Source organism: Paramisgurnus dabryanus, chromosome 12 (genome assembly GCF_030506205.2).
Source record: "Paramisgurnus dabryanus chromosome 12, PD_genome_1.1, whole genome shotgun sequence".
Taxonomy (NCBI): Eukaryota; Metazoa; Chordata; class Actinopteri; order Cypriniformes; family Cobitidae; genus Paramisgurnus; species Paramisgurnus dabryanus.
The window spans coordinates 26,177,842-26,196,426 of NC_133348.1; the positions used below are offsets into that span (position 1 = coordinate 26,177,842).

At 36.2% G+C, this 18,585-nt stretch overlaps 1 protein-coding gene and 1 long non-coding RNA gene across 3 annotated transcripts; both read right to left on the minus strand.

The window, feature by feature from the left end:
* Positions 1–206: 206 nt before the first annotated feature.
* Positions 207–18,301, minus strand: myoc (myocilin). Its single transcript, XM_065257350.2, has 4 exons — positions 17,598–18,301; positions 12,621–12,680; positions 12,285–12,383; positions 207–3,335 (listed from the first exon to the last, which is right to left on the minus strand). The coding sequence occupies exons 1-4, from the start codon at positions 18,055–18,057 to the stop codon at positions 2,548–2,550; spliced, it is 1,407 nt and encodes a 468-aa protein (XP_065113422.1). The 5' UTR covers positions 18,058–18,301; the 3' UTR covers positions 207–2,547.
* LOC135739082 (uncharacterized) lies at positions 5,075–9,509 on the minus strand. Of its 2 annotated transcripts, XR_010528826.2 has the most exons (4): positions 8,842–9,509; positions 8,516–8,619; positions 6,406–6,477; positions 5,075–6,320 (listed from the first exon to the last, which is right to left on the minus strand). It is a non-coding gene; the product is annotated as an uncharacterized lncRNA (long non-coding RNA). The 2 variants fall into 2 exon arrangements; XR_012334735.1 differs by having other exon boundaries at positions 8,516–9,509.
* Positions 18,302–18,585: the final 284 nt, after the last annotated feature.

Genomic DNA, 18,585 nt, shown 5'->3' on the forward strand with positions numbered 1-18,585 from the left:
TACAATATTTTGTTGGTTGTGTTTTTGTTTACATTCATTTATTCATTAAGCAAATTCTTTACAAACTGATGCAATGAATGTTTCAAAGTTAGTAGATAAAAACAGATATTTTGAATTTGAGCCATTCTTCGCGTTCACTTCAGTGCTGTGCATGCATAAAAAATAAAGTTTGAATTAAGATCAAAATTTCATAAATGCCACAAAGGTTGACTTCAATTTTCTTTATTTATCTTATATATCTGCATATAAGTTAATACACTTCTGTAGCTACAAGATCCCAGCTCTTAGCATCTCAAAGCAGCACATGACTATGTTTGAAAATGCAAATTCAAAAGACAACAGTGAACATTAACTTTGTGTAAAGAGTTTAGGATTTGAGCATTTACACAAGAAAAAATATAAAAGTTAACACACAAATCGTCTTCCTCTTTGTACAATCTATCAGTTAAGGCAGTCTTTTGTGCCATTATATTTTCCCTCTTTTATTTTCTTTGAATCTATATTCAGTGCTGTGAACACAAACATACGAGACATTACAAAGGTAGAAAAATAGTTTCTCTCTTAAAACATTAAACGGACACATCCACTGAGAAAGAAAATGTGACCTCATTTCATCATAAACTGGTCATCATGATACATGACTAGATAGTTTATCCATTTTGGAATTTGTTGGTCAAAGGAATTAAACCTTAAACGTCACCTGATATGGTAATTTTTCAAAATGTAAGTCAGGTTTCCCCTGAATGTGTCGCTTTAAATGCAAATTAGTTGCTGCTTTCTGCCCCGTTTATATGCACATGACGTCACCCTCGGCGAAAGTGGCTGCGGTTACGCCCACTAAGTGGCAAAAGACAGCGGCAGAATTTGTATACAGTGTAAAATCAGGAAAAAACGGGCAAAACGCGTCTAAATTGGAAAATGCCGTTGTGCGATAGACTGTTCTAACAGTTTAACAAGAATTCTGAGCTATCGTTTTACAGACTGCCAAGAAACACCGAAAGGAGAAGTAAATGGATCGTCCATGCCAACAACGTTCACTGACCAGAGGTGGGTTGACAAGTTGCTAGGGTCACTATCAAGTGCAACTAAATTTAATTTTTGTCAATTATACTGACATTTTCGAGGCCGCCGCTAGAACAGTCAGCCATTTTGTTGAATGTTTTGCCACTCAAATGAGAAGTAAATCAGTAGCAGTACCCGTATGTCAGGTATGTAAAGTTTTTTTTTTTTTGGCGGGGGGGGGGGTCCTATGAAAAATACACCAATGAATAGTCTTATTCTGTGTTCTTATTCTGTGAGCCTTGTGTTATTCAAAGGTGAGATGGTTTAATAGTGTTAGGCAAGACAAACGTCTGGCCAATGTCCACAGACTACTGGTTGTTTGGTAAGTTGTTAGGATCACTGTTAAGGCTAACTAAATTAAATTTAAGCTGATAATAGTCAGTTTTACTGACGTTCTGCAGCAATTTTGTTGAATGTTTGCCACTCAACAGGGAGAGCTCCAGCGTGGTCACATGGAAAAGTGACGTCAATGAATACCCTCTATTGTTTTTTATATCCTAAACATACGCCGTTTTTAATAAGACAATCACTTTACTTCATTGTTCATAATGAACATGGTGGAATAAATTATGTAAAGGTGATTTAAAATACAAATGATGACCTAGCTGTGGTCTTTAATGGACAGTTGTGGGTGGGGCTTGCGCAAAGTGACATCAGTTTGTTTAAAGCAACACCAAAAAGTTTTTTTTTACCTTAAAATAACGTTTCCAAAAAAGTTTCAGTCGTTCATTCACTCGAAACAGGGTGAACGGCACTTTCACATTAGCTTTGCAGCCCTCTATTGGCCAAAACCGCACTAAAGAAGTTTCCAACCATCGGGTCGCGGTCCTGTAGTTGGAGTGAAAACTACAAAAACTTGCTTTATGGCAGACCTACAATCCAATCAGAGCCAGTTTGCTGCAGTAGGCTAAATTATTTACGACAGTGGTAATGGACAATTCCGCTTCCAACCTGTAGGGGGAGCAAAGAGCAAAAACTCTTTAGTGTTGCTTTAATAAATGCATGTCCCATGAGACTGTTGAGATTTTATGGTCATTTAAAAAATGGAGTGGGCAGATTGGTTGTGTACACACACAGGCGATCCCCAATTTTGTTCAAACAACAAATAAAAATGAATTTTTCTATATTAGGTGACCTTTAAGGCATTTTTATCACTACGAGCATTACAGACAAATATACAAAAATATAAATTCATTTAATAACGTAAATATAAGCAGTCACTCAGTACTGTGTCTGTGTGTTTTTTCTACATTACCAAGAAAGGTCATAAACAGGTGTTTTGTGCTTAAATGTTATCAGGAAAATGTTACCAACAACATCATAATTTCTGTATGAACCTGCCTAATATGGTTTTTTAATAGTGAAACTGTCTTATTTTTATCCGTGAATATCAGTTAATCCGACATTAGCTATTTTCCTGGTAAAACATCACAAAACGCTTCTAGAAGCATGGCAATATAGAAAATGTAAACTGATCTCTGCGCTTTACTCCTGCTTGCCTAGCCTCACATTATAAGATACGATGTAATAGTTATCCCAAGCATACAGCTTCCTGTGGACCGAGTTGTAGTCCACCATGCTGTTGTAGCGATAGCGGTTTTTGAAGGGAACCGAAATCGCTTTACCCTGGCTGGTAGCGGTGTCGTACATGTAATTTATGGTAGTGTTTGGTGTGGTGTAACTAGCGATCGTGTACAGCTTGCCACAGATCATAAAAGCATTAGCGACCGTTGTCTTGCGAATCTTAGTCTCCCACGTCCCTTTCACCTCCAGAGTCTGAGGGTCCAGCTGGGAGATCACAATAGCGCCCTTGGCTTTGTTGGTGCTGTAGATGGCCCAGAGCCCGTTTTCGTCTACTGCCAGGTCAATGTCCGTGTAGCCACCCCAGGAGTAAGCGTATTGTCCGTGGAAGCCAGCGTGGGGAAGATCACGACGTGCTGCAATGCTCTCGGAGTGTAGATCGTACCTTAGGAGTGTGCGGCTGAGTCTACGTTGGTAATACAAGGACCCTTCGTACATGGTGGCACCCGTGCTCTCCACAGCTTCTGGCAGGAGGAGGACCTTAGTGGGGAAGCCACGTGCCAGCTGGTCCATGTTTTCATACCCGAAGAGTTGACGGACTTCAGAGCCCACTGCGTCGATGCGCCATACCATCTCAGAATCGTAAGGGTCCTTGGCTTTTGGGTCTTGCATCCAGACACCATACTTTCCAGCAATAGTATCAGCCTTGCGATGCGTCTCAGGTTCGCCTACCCACACAAGGTCACCACAACCTAAGGAAACAAATGTTGCATACTATGGAAACCAGCTATAAATGGTGACCCTGCCTGTGAAATCCAGGCTAAAGTCTTATAATCTAGATATGAGATTGGGAGCATAAAAATGTTTGATTTCAATCTTTGACATGACCTTACTCTGTCAATATTAAAAGGTTGAAATTGGACCTTAACAAACTAAAATGTGCTAAATGTGTTTAATGGAGGAAGAGAGGACATCTTGTACTATCCCCTCTAGTGAACATAAGAGGCAAACTTGCCCTTTCTTAAAATATGCTGTAAGAGATAGGTGCAGGGTCAGGGGATACTTGGCAGGATTTAAAAGACTTGTATGGAAACCCCTGAAACTTGTGGTCTTTGTTAAGCAACATGATAGTATCAAGTAATCAGTGTTACCATTTTGGCGCCTTGCTAAACTTACACGTCTCCTTTTTTAAACCGGATTATTTTAGATGCATTGGTAAAAATAGCAGTATTTGCGTTAGTGCTGTCAGCAGGAATGAATGGTACGTGCATGGTATCATTTCTTGAGGCACCTAAATGTTAAATGTAAACTTGTTTTGACAGTCCATTTGATAGTGTGGGGTATGAAAGAGGAAATGTTCCTCGTTGTGGCTCTTTGCGAAAAAGCCGAAGTATGGTCCATTTTTACGCGTACGCTATAACGTCCCTCCTCAACACTCTCATCTCTCTTTACTTCCGGTCATATGGAATGTCAGGTGGGCAGGGCCCGAGAAAAGATTGCAGCAATTAGCAATTAGCAACATGACCCAACTTCAAACAATCCAATCAGTTTTTTATGGATGAAATCAAGCCCAGCCCTACCTTTTTTCATTTCAAAAGTCATTTCACTCGGATATACGTCACCACAGGGAAAATAAGACAATCGCTACTTCCATTTCATGGCGCCTTTAAGACTGATCACGACACCTGTCATCCAATCACAGACCCTCTCAAGCACAATCCGTATACGTAAGTAGTAATAAAATACAATTTCATATTTTCTTTGTTATATGGTTTGTTTGGTTATTTAGTTATTTGTGCATGTATACGATCAGAGATTGCTGATCCAGATCTGCCTAATAAAGCGCCTCAATTTGAAGTGCCCCAACTTCCCAGGTGAAAAAAAAGTGCACTAAAATACACTTTATTTAAGTACACTTAGTACACTTTTCCACAATATACTAAAAGTGCTCTATTTTCGCACACTAATTTTGAACTTAGTATACTAAAAAGTAGTATTTAGTACTTCTTAAGATGAACTTAATACCATCTTAGTGTACTCAACTGTGCTATTTTGAGACACCATGAAGTTGAACTAAAATGTATTTTTAACATACTAGGTCTGTATTTAAAAAAAATATATTTAATTATAACTTGAAGTACACTTGAACCCACCTTTAAGCATTTTTAAATATACTTTAAAGTATACTAATGGTAAGTTAAAATAATATTCCAAATGTATTCCCAGGTGAAAAAAGTTCACTAAAATACACTATTTAAGTACACTTTCCACAATATACTAAAAGTGCTCTATTTTCGCACACTAATTTTGAACTTAGTATACTAAAAAGTAGTATTTAATACTTCTTAAGATGAACTTAATACCATCTTAGTGTACTCAACTGTGCTATTTTGAGACACCATGAAGTTGAACTAAAATGTATTTTTAACATACTATGTCTGTATTCAAAAAAATATATTTCATTATAACTTAAAGTACACTTGAACCCACTTTTAAGCATTTTTAAATATACTTTAAAGTATACTAATGGTATGTTAAAATAATATTCCAAATGTATTCCCAGGTGAAACAAGTTCACTAAAATACACTATTTAAGTACACTTTCCACATTATACTAAAAGTGCTCTATTTTCACACACTAATTTTGAACTTAGTATACTAAAAAGTAGTATTAAGTACTTTTTAAGATGAACTTAAAACCATCTTAGTGTACTCAACTGTGCTTTTTTGAGACACCATGAAGTTGAACTAAAATGTAATTTTAACATACTAGGTCTGTATTTAAAAAATATCTTTAATTACAACTTGAACCCACCTTTAAACATTTACGAATCTACTTTAAAATATACTAGTAGTATGTTAAAATAATATACCAAATGTATTCCCAAGTGAAAAAGTTCACTAAAATACACTTTAAGTTCACAACCTTAAGGTACCAAAAGCTCTTTATTTTCGTGCAGTAAATTGTGCTTAATATACTAAAAAGTAGTATTTAGTACTTGTTAAGACAAACTTAAGACAATCTAAGTGTACTCAACTGTGCTATTTTCTAAAATTGTATTCAGTTACAACTTGAAGCACATTTGAACCCACCTTTTAAACATTTATAAATGTAATTTAATAATTTCAGATATAATAATATTACATAAATAAAATAGCATACAAAATGAAATAATAATATATTGCCCACACATTTGTATCCATAAAATAAATCATTTCTAATGTACTGTATGTGACATTTGAATTACAGTCAAGTTTACTATTAGAATGTTATACATGTACTATTTTACCTGCATGTTTGCCACCAAAACATGTTTTAACTCATTCTAAAATGATACCTATTCTGTATTCATACATACGAACCGGTTTCTTCCATCATTAACAACTAATTAAATGTTAAAGAAACAACTAAGTATGTATTCACTGCTATTGAAATGATTTTACAATATAAAACAAAGATCAGTGAAATGCAATGAGCTACTTTTATCAAATTGTGGAACATTAATACATCAATATGAAAAGTACACTATGAATATGCAACCATTGAATAATTATATAATCATAATGATGTAATTCTCTAAACAAAAAGTTACTGGATAAATGCAGAAGTGCATTTGAACTTACTCGAGATAAACCTACAAATGGCTGAACCAAAACACAGAGCAGTTTAAATGTCACGTTTAAGTGGAGGGTCACTTCTTCTTGCCATTCAGACACTGAAGACTTAATCACAAGGTCTGTGAAAAGGAAACAGAATATATACAAAATTAACCAATAATTAATGAACATATGCATTAGAATTTTGTTAACTTCTCAGTTTACCTTTTAAAGCTTTGACTGTGTCCTCATCAAGCTTGACATGAGTGTCCGTTTGATCCGTCGCTACATGGCACTCTACAAGTTACATTGAACATAGGGTTATAGGAGGCTTAACTCACTGACACTGATATAATGCAACCTGTGTGTATTACAGGATATTCTTTACTTTGATAATTGTGTTTTATTTTAACCAAGGGCATTTTCCATTGACATGTCTATTGTGGTCTTGCTTACAAGAAAAGTTCACCTCTGTTTAAGGAGATTTAAGGAAATCAGAAGTCATGCCAATGGACTCTATGCACGCTTAACTTCCACAATTGACTCAAGGCTGCTCTTAAGTTTCCGATGCAGGAGATTTAAAGCAGAGTGACAGCAGAATCGCTAAAATTACTTGTTTGCTGGATTTACCCAAATTTACAACCTATGATGTGTGAAGAATTGTCCAGATGTGCAAACTGAGAAAGGTTGCAAGTTTTATGTGTTGTTTTATCTCTGTAATCATTAAGATATATTCAGCTAGCCTGTACTAGCAGTGCTTACATTGTGCTGTTTTTTACAATTCGTCCAGCAGGCTAATCACGTTAGTAATATATTATTGTCTTTGTAATGTTGTCTAAAAGTGTCCGGTCCAACATCCAATAGGAAAATTCAACTGCAGTACAGGGCTCAAAATTAACTTTTTTTTGTAGCACTGGTGCTCACAACTTTAAAGAGTTAGGAGAACCAGCAAAAATTTAGGCGCATCCATCCAAAAATTAAAAAGCACCACAACTACAATGTATATGTTAATAGATTTATTTTATTAAAATAAAATGCAACCACCAGGCTTTACATATCCTATGGCCAGCTTTTAAAATTTGGTCTTTTATTTTATTTTTTTTACTGCATAGATTCCTAAATTAATACCCAACTGCTTTTGAAATAGTATAATAATTTACCAATTACAGATTACAGGTAAAATGATTAAGATTACAATAGAAAATCTAGCAAACACGTAAAACACTGATTAATTGGGACATTTACAAAAGTGACCTTAATATAGAAGGCTTAATATAGAAGGCTAATATTGGTATTGATAACTGCATTACCAGGATGCTATTACTACTAAATATGTTTTAAAAAATATATTTTTTTATAATAACATACCATCAACATTGTCGTGTATCACATCAACATGGACCACAAGGATGTTTGTCAGATGTCCATTCACCAGCGCATGCGCACATACACTATCAAACACTCTTTGATAGACAGGTCGGTGTCTCCATCAATAATGAACACATTTGTCATGACACTATTTGTGTTTTTGGCACTTTCGCCATGTTTAAGCAAGGTCTGTCGCTTAAAATGTTTTGATTCCGCCACCAACGCCGTTTTACAGGATTTACAGTAAACACATTAAGTTACATCGAGCCATTTTCATAGCGGAAATCTCGAAATCTATAAGCCACTCTCTCTGAAAGGTTTAACGTCAAGTCTTATTTTCCGGTGGTGGAGTCGCATTTGAATCCGGATCGTCTGATTAATTACAGTAGTAACATTGGCTGTAGTCGGCTTGTTCTCGTCATGCTCGCGGTGCATCTCATTTTCGCGCTTCACGTACCAACGTAGCACGGCAACAAGGAATGACTGACGCTCATATTAGCCAATCTGCGGTCTTCATTAAACGTAAGAACTTAATGGTGAAATTTGATTGGTTATGTAACGTTGGAGAGAACACTGAACCTGGGACAGCAGCACGCAGCATCACAATCTAAATCAAGTCGCACCACAACAAAATGGGCAGTCGCAGAAATGCTCCCAAATATATTTTAAGATCGCACAGATTAAATTTCGGTCGCATATGCGACCAAAATATTCGCAATTTCGAGCCCTGCCAGTAGCCACCGTTCAACCTGAAGAGGGCAGCACTCAGACGTTTTTACAACATATATTGTAGTATTGAAACACTTTATATCCAAATGTCAAAAAACTTACACTAATAAAGCATCATTCTTACAGATCATTAACTAAAAAAGTTGGTTTAGGGTTTAGTTACTCTTTAAACATTAGCATTAGAAAAACGTAAAAGTTATCTAAATGTTATACAAATACTGTAGAACTAAAAACTTACCACCAAGAATAAGTATTTTTACGGGCTGTATCTTCATCTGTTCATCTCTACTTCGACTTATTAGATATTCTCGGCTCTGATTGGTCAATTTGAATGCCGCTGTGCTAAAAAAAAGACAGGCTGTTATGATTTCTGAAATACAACAAGAGAAATGAAATGCCTAACTTTACTCACAAAAAAAATTTAACGTTATGTTCCAAAAGCCACACAACATACACGCTTTAAGAAGCTGGGTTAAAATTAAGACATACTGTAATACTAAAAGTTCTACTTATTTAATAGTTCACTAAAAATAAAAAGCAAAAATCTGTCATCACTTAACTTACCCTTATGTTCTCTCATTCATCTTCAAACAAAAACCGATGTACTTTGATGAAATCCAAGAAACGTATATTTCCCCTCGATGTCAGATCCACTTGATAACCTACTTAAAAACTGCTCACATTTCAAAAAGTTAATCGCAACAGCAATAAAAAACATCGCCGAAGTAATCCATGTGAATCGCGTTGTTTCAGCCAAGTCCTCTGATGATCACTATATTTAACAGTTTTAGTTTCAACTTTTAATCCACATTTACCAACGATCACGCACGTTGTGTATCGAACAACTGAATCAGGAAGCCAATGTGACGTACTGAATCCCAAGAACCAATGAGGTTTAGTCAGGTCCGTCACGTGTGTTGTTTGAATATAAACACTAACAAATTTATGTGGACTAACTTTGTGAAATCAATATATAATGCAAGTTCAATGATATGATGTTGAAATTGCAATGTTAGCCTATTAAAATTAATGTACATGTTTAAAAAAATATATGTTTTTTTCTAAATACACTAAAACCTCTGTAAAAGTATGCTTGTGTTTAACATACTTTTTTTTAAAATGTGTAATTAAACATATATTTTTTCCCAGCGTACCTCTAGTGCTCTTTTTAGAAATACGTTAAATGTATGCTTGAGTTTAGCATACTTATAAAAAGTGTAATTAAAGATATATTTATTACCAGTGTACCTCTAGTGCACTTTTTAGAAATACATTAAAAGTATGCTTGAGTTTAGCATACTTTTTAAAAGTGTAATTAAAGATATATTTATTACCAGTGTACCTCTAGTGCACTTTTTAAAAATACATTAAAAGTATGCTTGAGTTTAGCATACTTTTTTAAAGTGTAATTAAAGATATAATTATTACCAGCGTACCTCTAGTATACTTTTTAGAAATACATTAAAAGTATGCTTGAGTTTAGCATACTTATAAAAAGTGTAATTAAAGATATATTTATTACCAGTGTACCTCTAGTGCACTTTTTAGAAATACATTAAAAGTATGCTTGAGTTTAGCATACTTTTTTAAAGTGTAATTAAAGATATAATTATTACCAGCGTACCTCTAGTATACTTTTTAGAAATACATTAAAAGTATGCTTGAGTTTAGCATACTTATAAAAAGTGTAATTAAAGATATATTTATTACCAGTGTACCTCTAGTGCACTTTTTAGAAATACATTAAAAGTATGCTTGAGTTTAGCATACTTTTTAAAAGTGTAATTAAAGATATAATTATTACCAGCGTACCTCTAGTGCACTTTTTAGAAATACATTAAAAGTATGCTTGAGTTTAGCATACTTTTTAAAAGTGTAATTAAAGATATAATTATTACCAGCGTACCTCTAGTGCACTTTTTAGAAATACATTAAAAGTATGCTTGAGTTTAGCATACTTATAAAAAGTGTAATTAAAGATATAATTATTACCAGCTTACATCTAGTGCACTTTTTAGAAATACATTAAAAGTATGCTTGAGTTTAGCATACTTTTAAAAAGTGTAATTAAGCATATATTTATTACCAATGTACTTGTAGTACACTTTTTTGAAATACATTTAAAAGCTATTTAACATATTTTTAATACACTTTGAATAAGCACGTTGGGAATACAAATGTACTAAAAACATATTACTTAAATTTTAAGTATATTTTTAATACATTAAATACAACTTTTTTTTCACCTGGGTTGCCAGGGGAGGTTCTTGGGGTTTCCCCATCTGGCCCCCATAATTCTGGAATCGTATTACACCAAAACAAAAAATTTGGTTTGTTCTAATTAAACGTTTGTGCCATGAGCAGATTACGCAAACAAGATTAAATAATGAGTATGCGCGCTCTTTAGCCCCACAAACTTAACTTCCTGTCTCTGTTTGTTTAATGGTCTAGCTAGTGGGTAAACTGAACTTTGTAACAAATACCTCATCGAAAATAACAAATGTTTTAATTTTTCTAAAGACTAGGGCAAATGGCGATCATGAATTACTGCTATGTGAAGGTAGGTTTGGCAGCTGATCTGTAGTTAACAATGTAGCTCAGTGTAGTTTTCGATATGAAATAAACTACTCTTAAAGGGATAGTTCGGCCAAAAACGATATTAAACCCATGATTTACTCACCCCCAAGCTGTCCGAGTTGCATATGTCCATCGTTTTTCAGACAAACACATTTTAGAGCATTTTAGAATTTTTTTTAGATCTTTCAGTTGATTAAATGTAATGTTACAGGGTCCACCCATAGTCCACGACCTTCAAGTCCAAAAAAAGTGTGTTCCTCCTTCACAAATTAAATCCAAACGGCTCCAAGATGATAAACAAAGGTCTTCTGAGGGTAATCCGTGCGGTGTTGTTGTAGAAATATCCATATTTAAAATTTTATTAACGTAAATAACTACCTTCCGGTAGCGCCGCCATATTAGTCTCATCCGCATTCAGGATGAGAGCTTACGCAGGGTACGGTGGTTTCTCTGCTGCTGCTCTGTCCCCCTGCCCTCCGAATTTGTCATACGTCACTAAGAAAAGTGCGTACACTACGCTAATACTCTCTCCTGAATACAGAGGAGTCTAAGATGGCGGCGCTACCGGAAGGTATTTATTTTCGTTAATAAAGTTTTAAATATGGATATTTCTACAACAACACCGCACGGATTACCCTCAGAAGACCTTTGTTTATTATCCTGGAGCCGTTTGGATTTAATTTGTGAAGGATGGACGCACTCTTTTGGACTTGAAGGTCGTGGACTATGGCTGGACCCCGTAACATTACATTTAATCAACTGAAAGATCTAAAATATTTTCTAAAATATCCGAAAATGTGTTTGTCTGAAAAACAATGGACATATGCAACTCGGACAGCTTGGGGGTGAGTAAATCATGGGTTTAATATCGTTTTTGGCCGAACTATCCCTTTAAAGGACTCTATTGCTATTGATTCTTTGTGGAAGTTATGTTTGTTCCACGAAACCATTTGTTTATGTTGTTACTGCTAAAACCATCTAGTCCTGTCCCAAATGGCGCACTTCATGTGAACTTTCGGTCTCGTGGCCTTAAATTGCGCATGCTCGCTTAGTCTTAGAGTCTGTAGGGTGTCCCATCTGTCATTTTTACGCTTTGAAGTGTGCTCATCAGCGCCCCTTGCACCCTTAATGCAGTCTTTAGTGAAGCTTGCATTGCTGCAGGCTCCACGCACTTTACCAACCCAGAAGTCCATGCGAAAGAGCACTCAAGACAACGGATGGGAGGAGTTCACACACTTCCTATTTCCGGCGTGACACTCAAGTCTGTCCCAAAATACAACTCCTGTGCACCCTCGTGGACTCGCGTCCAGGGTCCCTAAAGTCTGCACTACATGATGTCATCAAAGTGTGGATTCTGAGGAAGTCCACAAGTCCGGAGTGTGCCATTTGGGACAGGGTCTATATGTGGGCCTATGAGGTGTGACATTTACCTTTGATGTCCACTGGACCTTCCAGATTCGGCGCAGAAACTTCAGTCACCACGGCTGTCAGCTCCTGATAGCTCGGATTTTCCAAACGCCAAGCAGGATCTAAGAGAGCCGAGAAGTAAGTCAGAAAGAACTTAATTGAGATGTGCACGCAAAGTTATTGAGGATTACGTTTGTTACTATCAGAACAACAAATGACTCGTTTCCCAAGCAGTCCTATTAGCACAACAATTAAGGATTGGTTCTATTGTGACGCTTGATGAATTCATTGCTAAATTATTTGATAAGTTTGATATATATATATATATATCTCATATCTTTGTGTGTGTTACCATTTACCTGGCAAACTGTCACCTTGTGTATTCCCTGGTCTGGATGCAAGGTGGGTGGGTGCAAGTCCTGAAAGGCAAAGAAACAGCTTTATTACAAATAAGGGTACTATGCACACTCTGGTACTGGTATACTCTTGTAAACTGGTAAACTCTTTAGGTGCAAAGGTGTACTTTTTGACAGCTAGGGACCTGTGTGCATTGTGTAACTTGACTCTTAATTGAGCTGAATGATCCATAGATGACGTTTAAAGATTTAAAGTATAACAAACCTATTCACTGAGCTTTCTTGGTATTGATTCTTTAGTATAGGTTGCCCGAGAGGGACATGGTTTTGGGGGACTGGCAGTCAGGAATCCAACAGGAGGAAATAAACAGCTCTGAGTAGATTCCCAGCTGTCACATAGACTCCAGACCTCCTGTACCTCATCCCAAACCGAGACTCCAAAACAGCACACATTTTCACACCCATAAAATATTTCTTCCTACCTATCTCGACCTATAGCTCTGTCAGCCTTCGACTCACATTATCCTCAATCTGCTACTTTGTTTGTCTGTGTCATTTTATTGCCCAACAGATAAACCGCCTCAGTCATTCTCAATGACAAACCATGCTGGCGCATTACCATTAATAGATGATCGGGTGTGGACATGTTTACAGCCTTTCATAATAGGCAAAGATTACACATTGTAACATGGACATCTGGAGTCTGACGTTGATTGGTTGCTTTGACTTTAGATGGCACTGATAGTTTCTTGCTCAGACTTGCAGTGGAAGGGTCCGTTGTGCACTATACGCGATCCCCTATAATCAACGCATGCTCACGGACGCAGACCTTAACAACAATCGCGTGTCATTCCTAAAGTTTATTTGTGTGTGGATATCGGAGTGATCGGGCAGAACCTCTGGTCTGAAGCAGCTGGTTGCGTGTAACAGGCTAAATTATTCGCGAGGGCCCTTTTGCAATTAAAATCTTGAGTCTTTGTTTTACTCTTCGGATGGTTTTGGGTCTTGCAACATGAGGTTATAAAGTAACTGCCAATTCTTATTACGATTCCTTTTTCTTTCGCAAACATCTGCGTAAACATTTCAGGAAGATCTCCAGAGGCGGGCAACACATTGCGAGTAGAACTTCTGTATCCCATTTATATTTAATGAGGTGATACTGACAACATCCATATGCCTGAACCCAACTCTCAATTTGTACTTTTATATAACAAACAAAGTCTTTATTTTTATTAAGCAGCTGTAATTTCTTCTTTCCTGCATTAATAATGATACAGTTGTAGCTAGTAAATGTAACTAGTTTTATTGTACTGTATGTATCTGCACGTTAGGATGTTTTTTTTTTGTTATAAAGGACCGTGAATCAGAAAGGAAAACACTCTCACCTTGATCCAAGAGGGTGAGAATGTACAAGACAAATGAGTTGTTTTTCTTTCTATTCTCAAAGGCTCTTGAAGATGCTGAGCCCGTCTTTCTTTGCAAGCAGACCTGCACGCTTTGTTTCCTGTTTTTTTAACATGATGTATGGTGCAGATGTGAGGAACCATGGCGCTGAGCACAGGTGTGGAAAGAAACTCAAAACATATGCCAAACATGATCCAAATAGTGCAGTTTTTAGGTCGATTTAGTATAGAAGCAGCCCTGACTGATTTAATAAGATATGAGAGGTCTTGCTATATTTTGAATATGGCACATTATTGCATGACCATTTTTGCTTTAATACGATTGAATGACAATAATGTTAATTTAATATTATTAGTACTTTGCACTCTGGAATGCTTGATTCTGATTGACAGGTCGCAACATTCCAAAGTTTGTCATTCCCACACTGTAAGAATTCCTTGTTGCACCTAAAGGGATAGTTCACCTAAGAATTAAACTTATGTCAATATTTATTCACTCTCATGTTAGTATAAACTTGTATAAATTTTGTTGTTCTGATGAACACAAAGGAAGATATTTTGAGGAATGTTTGTAACCAAATCGCTCATGGACCTCATTTACTTTCAAGTTTGCGGTTTGGTTACAAACATTTCTCAAAATATCTTCCTTTTGTGTTGATCAGAAATTTTTTGTTTACTTAACTTGAATACACATGGTCATCTGGTGGGTACTGCGATTTCCAATGCAGTTTAATATTTATACAAATATGCATGATTAAATTTACAAATGATTCATCCAAATTGTTTCATTATCTTGTTTGATCTTTGTGTCTTGGCCTAAAGCGGCTCAGTAATATTTTTTCCTTGAACAAAGTTTACATTTCCTACAAATAAATGTTATTTCGTATTCATATAGCATTACTCATGTGGCAAGTAGTTGTGTAACAAGCGTTATAATGTACAGGCAGCTGGTTGTTATCTTAAAATGAATCGCTTCAGGGTGATACAAGACTTTATTTGATGCTTTGGGTCCTTATCACCCTGTCAGGATTTATTCTGCAATAACAACGGACTGGCTGTACATAATCCCTTACACACAGAACAAGAAGGCAGGTGTTTTACATCATAACTAACTGTTACTATATTAATTGTATTCTCTGTCTTTCCCCATATGGCAAAAAATATTTTTAAATATATTTCAAAATATACAAAAAATTGCTAAAAATATATTTGCTGAAATATATTTTGCAATATGTTAACAAAAATATATATTTTTCACCGATATATATTTGTTTGGCCTTTTTTTTTTTAAATAAATTGTAAATCATTAAAAAATATATTTAGACCTCCATATATTTCAATAAATGGAAATTTATTCACATGGTATTGGAAGAAAAACTTTGTTTATGTAACGAACCTCTAAACATAAAAAGATTAAAATTAAATATATTTTCTACTTCAAAAATATACTTTAAAAAATTTAATTGTATTTAGTGTATATTTAAATATATTCAGACCAAAAAAAAATTGTCATATGGGATGTAAAATTTGAAATATATTTGATTGCCCTTGAAATACATTTTTAAAATATAAAGGTTAAAAAATATATATTTTCAAAATATATTCAACTGTGCATTACTTTCTACCCAATGTATTTAGCATATATTTAACATTGATTTAAAATGTATTTTTTGCCATATGGGTCATAATATTGTTTTCATATAGTAATACTTAACCAGGGCATGTTTTAAAGTTACTGAATGTAAACCTGCACTAAACCCCTAAGCAGGAAGTTAATCCTGACCTATACCCCTCCTCAGTCAGTGTGGTCTGCCGGGAGCTGTCATAGAGATTTTACTGCTGAGTGTTAGCATAGTACTTATGTTTAATCAGCTCAAACCCAACACCCTCACGTCTCTATTTCTCATGTTACCCCACTCTTTTAGACTACGACAGACAGGAGGATGTGTCAAAGAAGTTTCGGTTTTATCATTGATTTATCAAAAGCAACACCATTGTCAGATCTGCTCACCTGCTAGTCATACATACAGTAATGAAGGTATGAATCATACTCTGCCATAGTGTCAACTCTCAAAGAAAAGGTACGGAAGCTGTCACTGGGACAATACCCAGTTTAAAAGGATGTATTATGCACCATTTAGACACATAGCTACTATTTGGTACCAATATGTACCTTTCAGTCTTTCTTACCTTTTAATAGTCTATATAAAGCTATATACCGTAGTAAAGCTTGTGTGGATGTTAAAGGTTCTTTATAAAACCATACAGCCCAATAAACAGCCTTTATTTTTAGGAGTGCAGGCAGGTATAATTGTGGAAATACACACAGAGACAGTAAGGGTCTGTTTAACTGTGCCAGTTAAGACCCAAGTGTTCACTCTTCATCTGTTAACAAGTAACACCACACAAAAACTGACCACTTACTGTAAGGGCTTCAATGTGTGAAGTCACAGAAAAGACTTCAGGATTGACTTATTATTACAAACAGACAGATTACAGTAAACTAGAGATACTAGCGTTACAAATAACTTGTGTAACATTTGGATCAGATGCTCCTACCGTAATTACATGAAACTCACTAAATGAAGTAAAAACAAACCGCTTTAAACTGTTTTACTATACAAGTATACAAGGTACATTGAAATGATTTACATTACATTTACATTTAGGCATAAAGCAGCATCTGTGGGGTTTTATAAAAGTAAGGAAAAAACAGAATGATGCATCTTATGGAGGAGTGCTCATATATGAAGTTACGTTCAGTCTACAAAGTTTTAACAGTTCAACAGAGACCGCACCTGTTTTTTATAGGCATTCAACGTCTGTCAAGTTTATATGGAAAAAACATTGTTTTATAAGTGGTTTGTTTTTAATGTTGTGAGAGATGTGACTGACCGGACAAAGGGTGGAAGAATGATTTTGTGCCGTTTATCCGAATGTCCAATGATATTTTCTGTTTTACTAAACACAAGTTAGTGCAAAATTAGTGTGCCGCTTAGAAAAAGATCTGGGGATGTAACCACACTTTCAAAAAAATAAAATAAAAAATGGTCAAAACACATACCCTAGCTGTCAGTGGAGCTGTACCCTTTCAAAAAGTACACATTTGCACCTATAGAGTTTGTTTTAATACCTCAGAGGTACATATTGGTACCAAATGTATACATATCTGTACCTAATGATACATTTCAAGACCTTTTTTAAGGTTACTGCTGCCCCAGTGATAGCATACTTTGATTATTTTTTCTGACATTTGTTCCTTACTTCATTATAGATCGACTTAAACATCAAACGTTTATGTTTTAAGATAGTTGACATTATATTGCACCATTGTCCCACAAAAAATTATTTAAAAAGTTTAACCCCCGTCCACATTCATCCTTCACTCTCAGAAAAAAAGGTACACAAGTTTTTGTCACTAGACAGTTCCTTTTAATAACATTAAGGTACAGATTTGTACCTTGGTACCAATATGTACATTTCGAAAAGGTACCGCCCCAGTGACAACTTTTCTCCATTCATGTACCTTTTCTTTGAGAGTGTATAATCCACATCCAGTTTGATGATCAGTACTCACCTGATCCCAGTCTGCGCATGTTGTTATTCATGGGCACTCTGGGAGAAGGCGTGCAGGGTTTGTTTCTCAGCCTCTCCGCCTCCTGACGGAGCTCTTCCACCTGCTTCTGTAGATCCTGGATCTGTGTGTTCAGTCTTTGCTTGTCTCTCTGAAGCAGAGCGTTCTCTTGCATTGCCTGGGTGTATGCATCCCGGAGGCCTGACTGAGATCCAGATCTTTCCGATTCATCCCCTCCGACCAGGCGGTTGACCAGCGTCTCCAGGATCCCCAGACGAGACTTTAAGGACTCCACCTCAGGGGTCGAACCCACTGATGGACAGCTGGCTTCAGAGGGACTGTCCACCGTGAAACTGTACTGACAACGGCCACTACGGTCATTTCCACGGTAAAAACTAGCACTGCTTTGAGCCTTGGTGCCCATCATCAGGGAGGAAACGCACAATATTGCCAAAAACCACATGTTGTTTCTTTGACCGTGTTACTGTTGATGACTGATGTCTACCTCTTTATCACCAGCACTAATCTGGTCCTTCCCGTGCACCTAAGAGCCGCTCACTTCTTCGACGTTCCTTTGATGACCTTTCTAACCCGAGTCTGTTCAGTCGATTTCTTTTGATCTTTCGTCTTTTCTTCTCTGCTTCTTGCTTTGGTGGTTGATGTGTATGATTGTGTCTTCAGGTCTAAAGTCAGTTTGTCTGAGTCTGGGCACGTTACACTGAGACTTATTTATACAGTTAGGAGAAGAGGGAGGGAGGGAGAGATTGAAACAGGGACTGTGGGAGGGGCAGGATGCTTTGGGCTATAGGGATTCGCCCTTTTCAAACAAAAAGATCATTCCAGTCCTACACCTCCACATTTTAGAGGGCATGTGTGGGATGATTTGGGAGAGATTTGTTTTGCTTTGTGTGCAGGAATGCATGACGACCGCAGGTGAACGCGGGACTTAAACGTTATTTAATGGACCTGAGGACTTTAGGTGACAATGAGT

Bases quoted from the DNA above. Each gene is read 5' to 3' on its own strand.
- myoc (XM_065257350.2), bottom strand. From the start codon at position 18,057: ATGTGGTTTTTGGCAATATTGTGCGTTTCCTCCCTGATGATGGGCACC. The intron at 12,681-17,597 runs GTGAGTACTGAT...TTTGCCTTTCAG, and splicing joins CATGCGCAGACTGGGATCAG to GACTTGCACCCACCCACCTT. The intron at 12,384-12,620 runs GTAAATGGTAAC...CGGCTCTCTTAG, and splicing joins ACAAGGTGACAGTTTGCCAG to ATCCTGCTTGGCGTTTGGAA.